This window comes from Cynocephalus volans, chromosome 4 (genome assembly GCF_027409185.1).
Source record: "Cynocephalus volans isolate mCynVol1 chromosome 4, mCynVol1.pri, whole genome shotgun sequence".
Lineage (NCBI taxonomy): Eukaryota > Metazoa > Chordata > Mammalia > Dermoptera > Cynocephalidae > Cynocephalus > Cynocephalus volans.
In genome coordinates, this window is record NC_084463.1 from 121,855,348 (window position 1) to 121,873,727 (window position 18,380).

At 34.1% G+C, this 18,380-nt stretch overlaps 1 protein-coding gene across 1 annotated transcript in view; it reads left to right on the forward strand.

Moving 5' to 3' along the window:
• The window catches only part of ANO5 (anoctamin 5), an 88,799-nt gene that overhangs the window by 58,759 nt on the left and 11,660 nt on the right, over positions 1–18,380 (forward strand). Inside the window, exons 10-17 of the mRNA XM_063092798.1 lie at positions 2,217–2,351; positions 2,718–2,823; positions 2,920–2,980; positions 8,683–8,834; positions 11,039–11,113; positions 12,934–13,156; positions 15,047–15,216; positions 15,882–15,979. Of these exons, the coding sequence (XP_062948868.1) occupies positions 2,217–2,351; positions 2,718–2,823; positions 2,920–2,980; positions 8,683–8,834; positions 11,039–11,113; positions 12,934–13,156; positions 15,047–15,216; positions 15,882–15,979 (1,020 nt within the window). The remainder of the gene's footprint in view (positions 1–2,216; positions 2,352–2,717; positions 2,824–2,919; positions 2,981–8,682; positions 8,835–11,038; positions 11,114–12,933; positions 13,157–15,046; positions 15,217–15,881; positions 15,980–18,380) is intronic.

Below are 18,380 nucleotides of genomic sequence, written 5' to 3' on the forward strand. Positions count from 1 at the left end.
GAACAAACTTTTGCATTCATTTATTTATTCAAGACTGTTTTCAACTCAACTATGTCATCATTCTTTTGATTATTTACTATGTCTCAAACTAGTACATTATAGAAACACAAAATTAGACCATTTCCCTTACACAATATCTCATACCAATATTATTGAATCTCTTCTGCTTATGGGATGCTATGTTAGATGCTATGGGGCCACAGAAGAGTTGAAAATCTAGTAAATGAAATGAACAGATTAAGAAATATCATAGATATAAATATATGGCACATTTTTTCTAAGAAAAAATAATAGTCAAAAGAAAGGGTTCTCCTTATATTTGAGTCTTTATAGAGTGTCTCATGTTATTAGATTCTCTCATTTTCTTTGTTATGAATAAGATAAATATTTGTTAAACCTTAAATGTTATTTGAATAATCTATGTTTTTCCCATAATACAAATTTAAGATGTCTCTTTCTACTCTCTTAAAAGATGCATTAGTGGTTCATCTGTTACTATTAAACTCCCCAAGTTCAAAGTTTAGTAAAATTATTTCTACACTTGCACATATGATAAATGCTCATCTGATTTCATCTAATAAATGTTCAGCAATTTCTCTTTTTGAAAACATTTCAATAATAATTACGGGCCTAAAGGTCTTGAAGGCCTTTTAATTTTTCATTCTCAAGGAATAAGATTCTTGAAATTTGAAAAAAGTAGAACTTTAAAAATAAAGTTGTTGAAATACTCACTTTCCATATGAATTACTGAGGAACTTTTAAGTTGTCTGTAGTATTGATATTGATATTATGCCATATAAAATTATTGATTATGGAATTTTTTAAACATCAAATGGACATAGACATAGTGAAAAGAAAATTGCACAAAGTGAAATATTTTTATACTTTTTTTCTGATTTTGATGTTATGTAGTATTACAGTAATTGTTATATTTTTCCAGTATAAACTGGGAAAAAGCATGTTCATTCACTCTAAGTGTGAGTAAACCTAAGGGAGTTGTGAATGGCAGATTAACAAGGGCATGTGATGGCATTATAACTTAATTTCAATTTGTTGATTTGGAAAGCAGAATAAGGGAAAGTAACAATGCAAAATTGCTTATCATCACTGAAAACAATGAAAGAAGATGGTACAAGCTGTAAGATACCTCTTTAATTAGAATTGAATTTTGGAAACTGAAGAATGGGATGTTCAATAAAATTAATATTGAGTATGAGAAATATATTTTAAAATCTCATCGAGAAATAAAGATTATAACCTTTGTGTTCAGAGTTCCTTCTTTTTAAGCATGTATGTAAATTATAATTTAATATTAAATATTTGCATAGAATTATATAACATGCTATCACAACCTAAAAGTGATCACATCTGTCTGCTTAGGGTATGGGGAAAGGCTCACTGATTTGGTGAGTGGGCTTTATGTGGATAAGTTGGAGGATTAACCCTGTTGAAAAACAGCCACCACCAAACATGGTTTTCTGAGGCAGAGAAAACTATGTTCTCTGTTTCCTAAAGAGGGACTTAGTTAAAAAAAATCAAAACAAAACACCACTTGGCTGTGAAGCTCGAACACTTATGCCAGGTAATGCTGTCACTTTTCAGCTCTTTGTAAAGCAGGAGCTGAGCTGCATATTTTACAGAATTTTTATTAAGGCATCATTTTTAATTCCTTGGTCTGCTACCTATGTCACAATTCTGTAAGCATTATTCAGAGATCCAAACTTGAAGGAAGATAGAAATTTATACATAGAGTGTGGTCAGAGTACCTTCTTCAATGTGAGAAAAAAGCAGTAAAACAAAAAGTCCATGCAGATTATGAATGTGGTTTTGACTTGTTAAATAATTGCTAGAAGTTACGTTGCAGAATATTCTGTAGTTTATTTCAAAACATTTAAATTCTCTTTAAAATGTAGAAGATCTTCAAATTATCTTATTGTTTAAAATTTAAATTTAAAGTCCATTCAATTGGCTTCCTACTTATATTTGTTATCTCGTAATCCTTACACCAGTCCTTACACTATGGAATAACCTTTATCCTATGCTTTTTGGTGTGGAAACTAAAGTTTAGAGAGTTACTTAGTAACTTTACCAAGATTATATGGCTAGAAAGCAATAGAGCCAAAATTAGGATCCATGCTTGCCTGAATATAAAGCCAAAGCTCTCTGTACTATAACATTCTTCTAACTTATGATTCTATTTTTACTCTCTTTCACAGGAAATATTATGGAGAAAAAATTGGTATCTATTTTGTCTTTCTGGGATTTTACACAGAAATGCTGTTCATTGCAGCTGTAGTTGGTTTAGCTTGTTTCATCTATGGTTTATTATCAATGGAAGGTAACACAAACAGGTAAGTGTAACTGAGTTGCCCAAATTAGAGCATCTTTATCTTATACTGACTGAAACTATTGTTACTATTTCCCTGGCATTTGCTCCAGAATATTTCCTTATGACAGCAGCTAATTGGTATTTCTGAAAATAACCCAAACGTAGCTGGCCCCTCCCCACCTTGTGCCTTATAGGAAATCTGCCGTTCATGATGGGCTGTAAAGATTCTGTTCCTAAAGCATGACTTGACCAACTGCAGAAACTGCTGCTTCATTGCCCTCTCTGTCACCTGTGAGAATCTATACAAACGGTGGTTCTTGTAAGAATAGCTTGGACTTTCAAACAAGCATGCATCATTTTAAAAATAACTTGGCTGTTCCCTCTACAGCATTGAAATCTGTGACCCTGAGATTGGAGGTCAGATGATCATGTGCCCACTCTGTGATATAGTATGTGACTATTGGAGACTAAATTCTACGTGTTTGGCTTCCAAGGTTTGTATACATTGTGTTATGTGGAAAAGACTTGGAATTTGTCTCCTTTTATGTTGCATTTGATACTAAGTCGTCTTTGTGATATTATTTTTACAGTTCTCTCATTTATTTGATAACGAGTCAACAGTGTTCTTTGCAATATTCATGGGAATTTGGGGTGAGTATAAAGTCCCATAATAAAACAGCTTTCTCCATATTATATGTTGTATGGCCCATTCATATAACATACGCAGATGACATAGCTTACATACCAAAGGTGGTTTTAAATCATCGTGTCTTTGCTAGCGTCATTACATTGAGGGAATCCACATCAATGGTCCTTGGTCCTTGGTTCACAAAGGTCTCTATTGAATATCTGCTTATTTCTCTAAGAGACAAGATAACTTTTGAAACATCAAATGTATTCATCTCCCGCTGTCTGCCAGTGCCATGGTAAAAACAGGCTGTATAAATACTTAATTGAGGAGAGACTAAATATAAGTATTTGGTGGCTGGAGGATACTGAGTCGTGGATACAAACTGGAATGCTTTGCAGTGAAGGGTAGGAAGTGCTTTTATACAAAACTTTTAGTTTGTTTATAATGAAAATAGATAACCATATAGGAAATTCAAGCAATATGTAAAAGCAAATAAAAATTTTTGAAGTTTTAAGCCTCCTCTTTTTCATGCCCCTCTTTTTCATTCAACAATGAGTGATGGGATTTCTTTCATATCAATGAATATGGAGGGGAGGGGATGTGCAAGCACACAAATGTGTATTTATGACTGAATAGAATTGCCTTTTATGAATTTATCACATTTTACCTAACTAGTTCTCTATTATTGGATGTTTAGGTCACTTCCACTTCTCTTACCATTATAAATAATGCTGGAAAAAACATTTTTTTTTTAAAAAAATATTTTTACAATTACCTTCTAAGAATAAACACTTAGCAAGTGAATTTATGGGAAAAATTTATATTTACAACTGTAAAGCTTTGCTATATATTTCCATATAGCCTTACACAAAGGTTATACCAATTTAATTTTCTACAAACATGGTTTTTATTTGCTATTACTTGATTACAAGTGAGATTGAACATGTTTTTAATATTAACAATTGGCTTTCCTTGCCTTTTGAAGTGTTTGATTTTTATAATAATTCATAGGTGCTTTTGTTTAATAAACACAGTAATCCTTTGCCGCAGAAATTGCAAATATCTTTTTAATTTGTCATTTACATTTGAACTTGTTCATAATCAATAGAAGTTTTAATATACAAGTATGTAACCAGGTTATAATACTTTCCCATATGGCTTTTCTTGTTTCATTTGTTTCTCTAGAAAAACCTTTCCCACTCCAAGATGAGTAAGATGGTCACCTATACTTTAATCCAGAAATTTAATGATTTCATTTTATTTATACTTTAATGTAATTCTGCAAGTACTTTCTAAAGTTTTTATCTTGTGACAGGTTTGTTCTAGGCAATAGGGATTTACATATATACACAGATGGCCCTTGACCCTGAGGCACTTAATGTACATGCCTCTTTGATTATAACGGCTTATAAGACAGTCTCATCACTGCATTACCTATTTCTTTAGGGGAAATACCATGGCCGTCATCTTTATAGTTCCCGAGCTAGACATATGGCATGTATTCAGATATATGTTGAATAAATGAATAATTTGGATGCTAATTATATTCCTTCTTATATGTGAAAAAAGCCAAGTCCTGTTTAGGCAGTCTATACTGCCGAAAGCAAGTATCTCTTTAATTTTCAAAAATCCTTTTTAGAGAATACCTGAATCTCATGATTCCTATAGACTCGTGTCATCACAAGAAGTCCATGGAAGTCACAATTCTATTTTTAGTACTTATTTTTTCTCTTTTCTTGCAGAACTTTTTTTGCTAACTGTTTTATACCATTATTAGTTTCTCTTACAATCTCATCTATTTGGCAAATTTCTTATTTATGCTTCAGGATTGCAAACTTTGAGACAAAAGAAGTTTAATGTTTAGTGTATTTAAAAGTTTTATCAATATATGTGGAACATCCAATCTGTTGCATAGCCATAGTAACCAAATATTGCTTATAAAATGTATTGTAGTTGTTACATTGTAATAGAAACAAAGTAAAGTTCTTACCTCATGAAATTCTCAACAATATTAAATGATAGAATGAATAAGTGAATGAATGAGTGAGTGAATATAAGAAAGTTATGATGAAAGTCAAAATCTAATATGGGACAGAATTTAAAGCCTACTTTCATAGAAGTACATTTTAAGTGCTGAAGGAATACAGAGAAGGACTGAATTACTTCTGGACTGCAGGAATTGAGATAGCTTTTTTAGAAGACATGGAATTTGAGTTGGATTTTATGTATTTTGATGGGCAAAAGGGGTGGAAAATATATTTTAAGAATAGGACAGTGTGATTTGAGGGTTAGCTTTCAATGGTTTATCCTCTGTGCTTTCCGTGTCATGAACTATCTCTGAGAGTTTGTTTAAGCTGAAGTTTTGTGGCTATATCACTTCCTCTGGAACATCTTTATTCTTTTCTTCACAACTACATTCCTCATTTATGTCAATAAGCTCCACTTCACTAAATTCCTCTGGCTGTATCTACAGAGTTTCTTAATGGCAACAGCATCAAGATTCCTACAGGCAGCTGTTTCTTCTATATCTCCATTTAGGTTTGTTATGAATTTCCCTTCCAGTGTTATCACTTTTCATTTCTTTGCTGCACCTTTATTTTTGTTGGCCAGTTCCATATTTAGATTATCCATTTTTGTAAATGTCACATGAATTTATCACAGGGAGGCAAGGAGACAACACAAATGCACACTTTTCTGTTTGTGAATGAACTGAATAACAGAAATGTAGTAATCAGTCACCATCAAACAAAAGAAGTGATTCGACAAGATGCACATACAAGAGTACTTCAAAAGTTTACGTAAAGATTTTTATTATATTTTAACTCCAATATTAAATGGTAGAACTTGTCCATGAACTTTTTGGAGTACCCTCATATGTTACTTAGTTAGTAAAGTATGGACCAAAGAACAAAGAGCAAAGCTTGCACATTGTGGAATTGCTCACAGTTAGTATACCATGATAACCGAAATTTGAGTCATGTTGTTTGGGGACCAGTATTAACTAATTTGTGGAAACTGAAATCTATGCATATTGGAATCATGCAAAGCAATGACTACCTATATTTCTAAATGTTTGAAGGAATTTAAAAAATGAGCCATCTCATCTTCATGGATTGAAAGACTCAATATTGTTAAAATGTTCATACTACCCTTAGATTCAATGCAATCCCTATCAAAATCTCAAAGACACTTTTTACATACATAGAGAAAACAAGTCTAAAATTCATATGGAACTACAAAAGACCCAGAATAGCCAAACCTTGAGAGAGAAGAACAAAGCTTGAGGCATCACACTAACTGATTTCAAAATATATTATGAAGCTATGGTAAGGAAAACAGTATGGTACTGTCATGAAGGCAGACATATAGACCAATGGAACAGAATAAGCCCAGAAATAAATTCACACATATACAGTAAACTGATCTTTGACAGGGGTGCTAAGAATACATAATGAGGAAATGATATTTGCACAAATATCATCAACAAATGATGTTGGGAAAACTGGATATTCACATGTAAAAGAATAAAATTGGACCTTATCTTACACCATACACAAAAAATTAACTCAAAATGAACTGAAGACTTAAACATAAAACCTAATTCTTTAAAACTTAGAAGGAAATGTAGGGGAAAAGCTTCATGACATTGGTCTGGGCATCATTTCATGGATGTGACACCAAAAGCACAGGCAATAAAAATGAAAACAAGTAGGACTGCCTCAAACAGAAGGAAACAATCAACAGAATGAAAAGGCAGCCTATGAAATGGGAGCAAATATTTGCAAATCATTAATCTGATAAGAGGCTAATATCCAAAATATATAACTCACTCCTATCACTTTCAACAGGAAAAATAAAAAATTAATAACCTGATTAAAAAACAGGAAAAGAACTTGAATAGACATTTTTCCAAAGAAGGCATACAAATGGCCAACAGGTATGTGAAAAAATGCTCAATGTCACTAACTATCAGGGAAAGGCCAATAAAAGCCACAATGAAATATCACCTCACACCTGCCAAGATGGCTGTTACCAAAAAAAGAGACAGGTGTTGGATATGAAGTTGGAACCCTTGTATACTGTTGACAGAAATGCAGAATGTTGCAGCCACTACGGAAAACAGTATGGAGTTTCCTCAAAAAAAATGAAAACAGAACTACCGTAAGATCCAACAATCCCACTCCTGGGTATTTATCAAAAGTTATTGAAATCAGGATCTTAAAAGAGATATTAGCACTCCCCTGTTCACTGCAGCACAACAGCCAAGGGGTAGAAACAACCTAAATGTCCATCAACAGATGAATGGATAACAAACTGTGGTATATACATACAGTGGAACACTTTTCAGTCTTAAAAAGAGAAGGAAATTCTACAGTTTGTGACAACATGAATGAAACTTAAGGACATTTTTCTCAGCAAAATAAGCCAGTCACAGAAAGAGAAATACTGCACTACTCCACTTATGTGAGGAATGAAAAATAATCAAATTCATAGGCTCAAAGGCTGGGGGATTGGGAAATGAGGAGTTGCTAAACAGTGGGTGTAAATTTTCAGTTAAGCAATATGAATAATCTCTAGAGAGCTATACAACATTGTACATATTGTCAACAGTAATGCATTGTACACCTAAAATTTTGTTATGTCTTAGAAAAGTCATAAGAGAAGAGTGCTAGGGTGCTAGTCACAGTCCATTTTTTGTTATTGGTGCTGATTTATTTGTGGTATATTAGTCCATTTTATGTTGCTATAACAGAAATACCTGAGACTGAGTAATTTATAAGGAAAAGAGGTTTATTTGGCTTAGGATTCTGGGACAGCTGCATTTGGCACAGGCCTCAGGCTGCTTCTACTTATGGGGTAAAGAGGCAGGCAGCCAGTGGATATAAGTAGATCACATGGCAAGAGGAAGCGAGAGAAAAAGAGAGAGAGAGAGAGAGCGAGAGAGAGGGAGAGAGAGAGAGGAGGCGCCAGGGTCTGTTAAACAACCAGTTCTTGCGGGAACTAATAGAGCAAGAACTCACTCATTAATCCCCCCTCCCCCAGGGAAAGCATTAATCCATTCATGAGGGATCCGCCCCTGTGACCCAAATAGCTTTCAGCACTGCCACACTGGGGAACAGATTTCCACATGAGTTTTGGAGGGGACAACACATCCAAATTTCATCAATGGGTTTGTTTATTTTGTAAAAATTTGTTGAATTATGTAATTTGTTGTAGATAAGTTATTCTTCAGTTGAAAGTTGAAATTATATGAGTATATATAAAGAGAGAGAGAGAGAGAGAGAGAGATTGTGCTAGGGAATGGTTCTTATATATGTTTCAGAGGTAACATTTCCCTAAGCCCAAGAAAGTGATACAATGACTTGAATTCTTTCAGACACATGCAAAAAAAGATCTTCTGTTTAGTGAAAAGTTGTTTAATATTACTTCTAATTATTTGAGTGAAGAAAGAGTAATGTACCTATACTTAAAATCTTTTTTCTTCTTGGGCCACTGTCTAAGAAATTAACTTGAATTTTCATATATTAGGTATTTCAATATTACATAGTATTATGGCAACATTAATTATTGATAATTTTATCATCAAACATAACAGTGGTAGAATAGCCACCTGAATAATATGAACCATCATGCAACCAATTATTTAAAAAAGAAAGAGAGTTATTATTAACTTTATTTTTCCATCTTTTGTTTATGTTTGTTTTTATGTGCTTGTGTCTAGTCACATTATTTTTGGAGTATTGGAAACAGCGACAAGCCAGATTGAAGTATGAGTGGGACCTGGTAGACTTTGAAGAGGAACAGCAGCAGCTTCAGTTGAGACCTGAATTTGAAGCTATGTGTACACACAGAAAACTGAATCCTGTGACTAAGGTACATTAGGAAACTGTGAGATGGGCAGCATATTTCAATGGACACACTGCTATAGGTTACCTCTCCAACAATCATGCATATTTTAATTTGCCTTTAAAATATTCCCCAACATATAGATCATATAAACTTCTTTACTTGGTTCTAATATATACATTTATATGTGTGTGTGTGTATATATGTGTGTGTACATACATACATATATATAATTTATATATCCATATATGTATATATATATGAACATTTTCAAACACATACAAAAGTAGATAGAAAAGTCTAATGAACCACATGAAGGGACCTATCACCCAGCTTCAATCATTTTAAATTCATAGACAATCTGTTTTTATTTATACCCTTCTCCTCTCTGCCACTAGATTATTTTGAAGCAAATGCAAGGCATCATAACATGAAATATGTAGTCTTAATACTAAATGAGAAAATGGAAAATAGTGTGTATGCTCTGGGCTTTGTATATAAATATATGAACATGGAAATGATACTAAGTTAATATGCAAAAATTAAAATAGTAGTTATATTAAGATAGTAGTCTGAGTAGTGATTGTTTTTTTAGACCAAATTTTCTTCACATAGTCTCTTTCAGTTTATTATAATGTGAAGGACACTGCACTGGTGTCTGCGAGGGAAAGTCTAGATTTTACGTTCCTTAACTGGCAAACTGGCGGTATTTCTTGACTGAGTCACGTGACTTCCTGGTACCTCAATTTTTTCATGTGAAGTAGAAAGTACTTTGCCTCTAAAGACCAGAATATTGACAATGTATTTTTAGAGCCTCTATTTTTTCCATAATCTATAAACACTTTGTTACCTGCTATTTAAAGAAGAATAGAGTATGTCTCAAAAACAATCTCTTCAGTAGAATTCCATACTTTGTTCAGGACAGTATTCTTGCAGTATAACACTCAAAATTGTTTTCACAGTTTAGGTATTCACTAAGCATTTATTAAATTGCATTGAATAGTTCAATGGACACTCTACTATAGATCACCTCTCTAAATAATAACTTTATTATTTAGTAAATGAATAAGGGGAAAAAACACCTCAGAAAATACATCAACAATTTGGGTGACAGTTTGAAATTAAGAAAATATATTAAAAGATATTGACAGAATAATGAATGATGTTTACTCCCATATCAAAAGATAAAAAAGAAAACAAAAGAAGGCTATTGGTTTTGCCAAGAATTAACGGAAAAAAATTTATTGAATGTTTGCATTTGAAACCAGTTGAAAAGCAATATGTATTGATTCATGTGAATCATCCATTTTACTTAGCTTTAATGATTTTGAAATCAATGCATAGAGTGTTGTTTTTGTTTTTGTTTTTTTACTTACTTGCAGTGTGCTTCTTCAGTGTTTAAGCAAACTGGAATTCTTACATTTGAGTCATGAGCACACACATACATTGGATGCACACACGAATACACATGTACACAATCACATATACACACACATGCACACACATCCTAAGGTTCTATAGAGCTCTTGGATAGTCTACTTTGCTTGTTGAGAGTTTACATTGAGCCCACCCTGAAAATCCTTAAAATGTGAAATCATATATTTTATAGAATTACATGATTTAGATTTCTGACAACAACCAGTTTTTACTGTATGGTAGTCTTCTTTTGGGTAAAATCTACCTACCTCTTGTTATAGCTAAGAATGTCAGCTGTGATATAATTAAAATTTCCCATTAATGAATTTAAAGCCTGAAGGTGGAATAATCTGGATTCCTGAGCTATGTGGAAGAACACAGTTTATCCTATAAATGTAAAGAAGGCAACCCATTTAATATCATGCAGAGCAATTACAGAGCAATGCAGTTTAATTCAATTCAATTAGAATAAATTGTAACGTCATTAATGCATGCTCATCAAGCAGCAACCTGCAGGTTTTGACTTTGCTTCTGTCTACTGGCTCTGTCTGACTGAATACCACTTTAATTCAGCACTCAGGAAATTGTATGTATTTATTATATCTTATATCATGACTAAAATATCTCATCTAGGAGACCTGAAGCTTTATGTCTCAAGGGAAGGAACCATTGCTAGAATACAGCTTTCCATAAGCTACAGTAGGCCCTTTTGGGAGGTTTCTACTTTAACTGGGCTGTAGGATTTTAAGTACTATTTGGAGTCCCAACTCTGAGGGCCAACTTTTAATTCGTTTGTGATTTCTTCACCATTACAGGAGATGGAACCTCACATGCCTCTGTGTTCTCGTCTTCCGTGGTACTTTTTATCGGGAGCCACAGTGACATTATGGGTAAGCATTTCTTTAAAAACGATTACAACTCTTTGATGCAGTCATATAGGATTATCTCAACAGTTTCATCTGCAGTGGCTCTTGAGTCTCTCCTTCTTCTTTGCCTCCCCGGTTTTTTCATCGTGGTTATACCTCTTATATAAAATAAACTGCAATTTACATGGATTTTTCCTAATTGAACTTTGGGAAAATATTTAAAGGAACAGAGAGGTGCTTTATCTTAGAGCCTATCCTTCCCCGCCCTACAGCACTACATTAAGTGATAACTTGAAACCAGAACAGAATAACAAATTTACTTTGATTGCTGACTCCTGAGTTAGCTTTAGAAAAATCATTGATATATCTTTTCTTCATTTAAAATATCTGCACAGAATGAGTAAATAACTCATACTTTTACTTTTTTTTTTTTTTATTTGGCAGCTGGCCAGTCTGGGGATCTGAACCCTTGACCTGCACTGTAACCAATTAAGTTAACCAGACAGCCCAACTTTTTCAAAGTATTTTTATACGCTGAAAATTCATTCTCCTTCTGAGAAAAGCAGAAGAAAATGTTTCTTCTTCCACTTGAAGAATTTAATTAGTATATCTCATTCTTAGGGATTCAGATTTTCTCTATGCCTTTTAGCTAATAGATTCCTCCATCACCATAATCTATTTCCTGCCCCCATTTTTCCAAATTTGTGTCCTCTTAACAGTTGGCCTTTAGTTTTAGGAAATGAAGCAGCATTGCCCTCTGAGGGATAAGCATGTTGAAGTATAAATAATAACAGTTACAGACTGTAGTTTAACCCAGAAGTCCCTGTGTTTTTTTGTCTTTAACATTTCTTGCAAAGCTATTATTTTTCTATTTTAAAAGTGTTAGTAGAAATGTGTTTTCTTAGATTATAAGTATTTCAAAAAATTTGTGGAGAAATGGAATGAAAGGGTAGAATGAATCTTTTCATGAACTTTTGAAGTTCCCTCATGTGATAACCATTGAGGAGATGTGATGAAATAAAAGGGAGGCAGTAATTAATTCAGGACACTTTTTGAGAAACAGTCCGGAGTATGGTTTCAGTAAAATTATTCTATATTTGTATTCTATTTCTCATTTAATTTAACTCACTTCCTCAACTTTTAGAGTAAAATTCTCCAGTCATTGCAAAAGCACAAAGACATCTTTTTTTGTGCTTTTGCAATATGGGAAATGTACAAAATCTGTACAGAATGTATATAAATATCTAAACTGCCAGGCATATCCGATCACTAGTGGCAACATCCTGAGGTGAAATGAAGTAGAATCTGTAGACGTGTTTTCCTGGGGAAAGTAAGTCATCATCATTCTACATGTTTAACTACAACCTAGAGCAAGGGTCGGCAAACTTTTTCTGTAAAGGGGCCAGTTACATTTTAGGCTTTGTGGTTACATACAGTCTCTGACACATTGTCTTTGTTTTTCTTTTCAGCCTTTAACAATGAAAAACAAAATTCCTCAATTCTTAACGTAAGGGCCATACAAGAACAGGCAAGGACACAGGCAGGATTTGACTTTCTGCTAGTTTGCCAACCCCTGCTAGAGAGGATGGGCCTAGAGGATGTTAAATGAATACTTTTCTATTCTAGACTTAACCAGCTGCTTCTGTAGCCTTGTCTGTTACCCTTTTACCTTGCAGTGTTCATTCCCTGCTACCTATGGTAAGAGAGACTGACTTGGTTTGCTCTGCGTTTGAGAGCTGTTAAACTTAATGTAATGAGATGAAGAGAGTAATATATGTTTCGGGTAGGTATGAATCATAGAGATACAAAACCAGAGTAATCAATTCTTTGTTTCCCTTCTCCAGATGTCTCTTGTCATTGCCAGTATGGTAGCTGTCATTGTGTACCGCCTGGCGGTCTTTGCTACATTTGCTAGGTTCATGGAAAGTGAAGCTTCCTTACAGCAAGTCAAAAGCTTCTTCACTCCCCAGTTAGCTACGTCACTCACAGGATCGTGCTTGAACTTTATTGTCATCTTGATCCTGAATTTCTTTTATGAAAAGATATCTGCCTGGATTACAAAAATGGGTAAGCTGGCCAAATCATTCATATGACCCTGAAAAATGTTACACATCCATTTTGGATCATCTCTCAGGGAGATAATTTTCTAAGGGCATATTTTAAGGCAGAATTGCTCTGTAGATAGACCCACAGCCTGGTGCTTCACAATCCCCTAAGAGCCACTTTCAGGTCCATCTATTATAACAGAAGCACAAAGAAGAACTGAAAAAAAGAATTACTACTCTATATCTTTTTGACTGTTCTTGTCTTAATCCTTCTTTGATGGGTTTAGATGATTCCTAAGTAAAGTCCTCACTTTATTCAAAACACAGATCATTTTATTTCATGTGAATGGTTCTTGGAAGATGTTCGATTTTGAAAGCCATCGTGAGAAAAACAATACTCCACCTCCTCCTAAATAAATCTAAAATTTAGTGCTTTTTTTTTTTCTTTCAGTTGCTGTCTATTGGATTATTTTCTTTTTAAAATATTAAAATTTCTCCTAAAGACATGAGTGATAGGTGAGGTGAGGGATTCGGTCAGGGAGAGGAGCCCGGAGCACAGTCCTTCTGGTCTTGTCACCAGCAAGTTGGAAATAAGGTCAGAGACTCAGCTCAAGGCACCAGCCTCTCTGAGTGCTCTCTCCAGGGCCTCATGCTCCTCCTCCACCTCTGTGTACTGACACCACACCCAATGGGTAGCACAGAGAGCACGTTATCCACTCAGCACTGGAGTGAGCACTGGGAGGTAACTCTCATTAGACAGTGCTCAGATTTGGAGTTCTTCTCTCTAAATTCTACTTCTTTTTTTTTTTTTTTTTTAATTTTATTTTGTCGATATACATTGTGGTTGATTTTTGTCGCCCCTTACCAAAAACCTCCCTCCCTCCTCTCTCTCCTCCCTCCCCCCCAACAATGTCCTTTCTGTTTGCTTGTCGTATCATCTTCAAGTAACTGTAGTTGTTATATCTTCTTCCCCCCGCCCCCGTTTTTTTTTTTTTTTTTTTTTTTTTGTGTGTGTGTGTGTGTGTGTGTGTGTGTGAATCTAAATTCTACTTCTTTTCTCTGCTAGCAACATCAGGAAAATCACAGCAGAAAACTGCTTCTAAAAACACTAGAAAGTCACAGCTTTCTTCAGTGAGAAAAATCACTGGAATTCACATTATATATTTTGTTAGAATGCAACTGAATTTCACTGAAATGGAGGAGTTATCCGTGTCTTTAGAATAATTTGTGCTACTATTCTGGTATTTCTGAAAATGTCATGGATTTGGCTGGATCAGCTCATGCTACCAGAAGATCATAAGCTCAGAAAAACATGTTCCCTTGCTCTTTTGTGTCTCATGATGCTCTACTGTGGTGTGATAAGAACATAATATTTTCCTGTCCATGGAATTTGTTAAAAAACAGATTATGATCATGCATTTTAAATAAGGGAGGGAAAATATATACTATTTCTGCCACCATTTGCCATTAATTGTTTTCCAAATTGATATAATCATTTAATTCACGAGAGGAAAAAATTCATTTGGAAGTCATCCCTGCCTTTGACATGAACATACTTTGTTTAATTCTCATTAAAAAAAAGACAAGAGAGATGTGACATGTTTAGGGAATATCATATAGTGTTTTGTATTTCACATCCTGACTGCATGACCCCCAGACAAGAATCCCATGCTTCTAAATGTGATAATAACTGCTTCCTAGGCTTTTCCAGTGGCTATATCAATACTAAGTATCTAACAGAAAGCCTAGCACAAATCCATAGCAGTTTAATATTGGTTTGCTGTTACCAGAGTGGGGAACATTTCTATTGGCTCTCAGAATGATAAGACTGGATGTCTACTTGTCCCAGGGAATACTAAGTTCAAGAAGAAACAGGAAGATGCATTAAACCTTGGTGTGTTTTACTTACCAGAAATTCCTCGAACTTACCAGGAGTATGAGAGCAGTCTTACCTTGAAAATGTTCCTGTTTCAGTTTGTAAATTATTACTCGTCCTGCTTCTACGTAGCTTTCTTTAAAGGAAAGTACGTGGGCTATCCTGGAAAATACACCTATCTGTTTAATGTATGGAGAAGTGAAGAGGTAAGAATTTTCTTGAGAGGTGAGATCTGTGCTTCCAGTAACTAAGTACCTTCTGTGTGCCCAGCACTAATTCAGATGTTATCAAGTTGCAAGAGAAGTCTAGACACTGACTCTGTCTATAGAGAGTGTTGTCCACAGATGAATACTGTCATCTGATAGACTTTCCAATTTCTTTTCGGCAAGAAGTTACATTGTACCTATGGTTTGGTAGTAAACTATGAAGTATGAAGCAAGATAAGTTAAGTTCTTCATTCCTAAAGACTTCCTACAAAGGATGAATGATTACTTTTGGGAGAAAGGGCTCACTGTGGGTTATAGAGTTAGACAAGGTGAATGGTTTTCAAATCTAGTTGTACATCCAAATCACATGGAGATTAAACTCCCAATCCTAATCCAGACAAAACAATTCAGAATTTTCTAAGAGTGAGACCTAGGAATGTGTGTTTTTAACACAGTCTACAGAAAATCTAATGCAGCTAGCCTGGTACTGGTCTGTGATTATATTTGGAAGGATTGGGCTAAATATTTCCTTAATCCCTTTAATATCCCTTCCAAACAAAATCTTGAGATTCTAATCTTATGATATAGGGGGTTTTTTTGGTTGTTGCAAAATTCCATCTTTCATTATTCAGTTTTTATTTTTCTCCCCTCTTGGTTTTGACTAGTGTGATCCTGGAGGCTGCCTAATAGAATTGACAACCCAGTTGACCATCATAATGGTTGGGAAACAGATTTTTGGAAACATTAAAGAAACCATTTATCCGTATGTATGATTTACAAGTTTTTATATGATTTAAGTAACCATGAGAGATTTCCTCTGGAAGAAGATAGAATTTTTAGATTACCATGGTGCGTTTTTTAGGAAATGTTTAAGCCAAAACCACTTTATTTTTAATCAGTAATGAATGATGCATTAAGGTAATACAGGCTTTTATTTTTTTTATTTAATTTTTTGTTTCCATGGCTAGCAAAGTTTCTAAAAAATTTTTATCTCCCTCTCCTATAAAGATTCCATTGGGAAATCTAAATGTTATATCCTCTGTAGATTCTACATATTGCCCATTACTTCTGAAGATTACTAAAAAAAACTTTGTGAAAAAATCCGTGTAGTGTGTCATCTTTGCATAAAAATTGGTTGTAAATGAAATACTGGAGAATTTTCAGGTCAATATGTGAAAGGATTTCTCTGTGATCCAAAAATACAGCAATAATGAGTATTAAAATGAGAAAACTAAAGTGACACTTGATCTCAAATATTAGATGAATGTTCTCATGGATAAAAAGAGAAAGAATCATAAAATCATAAGCCCGTGGTCTTGCAGGGCTCCTAGGTAGGAAATGGCAATGTAAGGTGCTAAAAGTACTCTATTTAAGACTGGCCAGTTTAACTGTACTTCAAGCTAGGAACTGGATTTTTTCTCTTATTCATGAAAAATGGGTGAAAACATTCCACTCCCCCCCTCCCCCAAGATATACACAGTTCCGTCGTGCTGCCTAGGATTCCAATACATGGGCTGACAATGGAAGAACATGGACTTATCCTTACAAACTGTAAAAGGCTGGAGCCAAGCCTTCATCTAGTTCTACAATTTGATATACCACATCCCTAAGAGAAATAACTCTAAGCTTATTTTTGATCCTAGCTTTAGACTGATAATCCAGAGACAGAGTAGAGGCAACCTCTAAACTAAACACAAGAGGGAGCATACATATGCACAGAGAGGGAGAGAGACAGACAGAGGAGGTAAGAGAATAAAAAAGCAGGCAACTTTTTTTTTAATAAAACAACAACCTGAGCCTGCCTACAGACCAAAATTCCAAAGTATATGATGAGGTTTAATGTTACAAAGGCTGTTATTAAAAATGAGTTATTAGAAAGTGAGCTTACTCAAGCTGACGATTTTAGCTAGAAGATTCGAGCAAAGCCCTTCAAAAATTATGTTGACATTATTAAAAACATAAGAAGATGTGATACTGTCATTAAAAAGGATCAGGAAATAATTAAATAAAAACTGACAGAAATGAAACAAGAACCAGTGAATATAAAAAGGAATAAATTATACATAAATGAAAAATGGTATTTTAAATAAAGAGTACGAAAGAGGGGACAAGTCCAAAGTACAGTTCTAGACTGGACATGATTGAAGAATGAGTTAGTGAATTATAAAGTAGTACCATGAAATTCCCATATTGTACAGTACAACAGACAGATAAATTTTTTTTAAAAAAAGCTAGAATAACAGTAGGCTAGGCTAAGAGGCTCTGCATTAATTTACTGTTAGTTACAGAAAAAGATAATTGAGTAAATGGTAGAGCAAAAATTTCTTTGAATAGGTAATTGCTGAGAATTTTCCAGAACTGAAGAAAAACATGTTTCAAAAATGAAAATGAATTCTGAGTATGAAACAAGATAAACAGAATTAAGTTCACACCCAGCTTTATTATGGTGAAACTACAGAACACCAAAGATAAATAATCTTTAAAATCTATCAGAAAAAAAAGATAAATGACCTTCAAAGGAATGTCATAAACACTATCAACAGCATTGGATGCTAAAAGACAATAGAGGATTTTCAAGATTCTGAGTGAAAATAATGTTCAACTTACATTTCTAGAGCCAGGTTAACTATGATTTAACCAGCAAGTAAATAAAGACATTTTTAGACATAGTAAGATTAAGAGAGTCTACAGTTACAGACGCTCATGGAAGGAGCTACTGAAAGACATACCTGAGTAAGAGAGAGCACAAAGTGGAAGTGTGGGATGTAAGAAACACTGCTCAGCACAGAATTTGTTAGCTCTAAAAAAACTGAAATACTTTGGTCTGAATATAAAAACATACAAAATTTGTGTACAGAAAACCACAAAATCCTGATGAAAGAAATTTTAAAACCTGAGTAAATGGAGAGAAATACTGTGTTCATGGATTGGTAGGTACAATATAATAAAGATGTCATTTATTCCCAAATTGATTTATTGATATTCCAATCAAAAGATCACCAGGATTTTTGTAGGTCACAAGTGAACTCTAAAATTTACATGGCAGGACAAGGAACTAGAATAGCCAAAGCAAATATGATAAAGAATAAAGCTGGAGGGAATCATCCTACTCAATTTTAAGACTTACTCTAAAACTATATTAATCAAGACAGTGTGGGATTGGT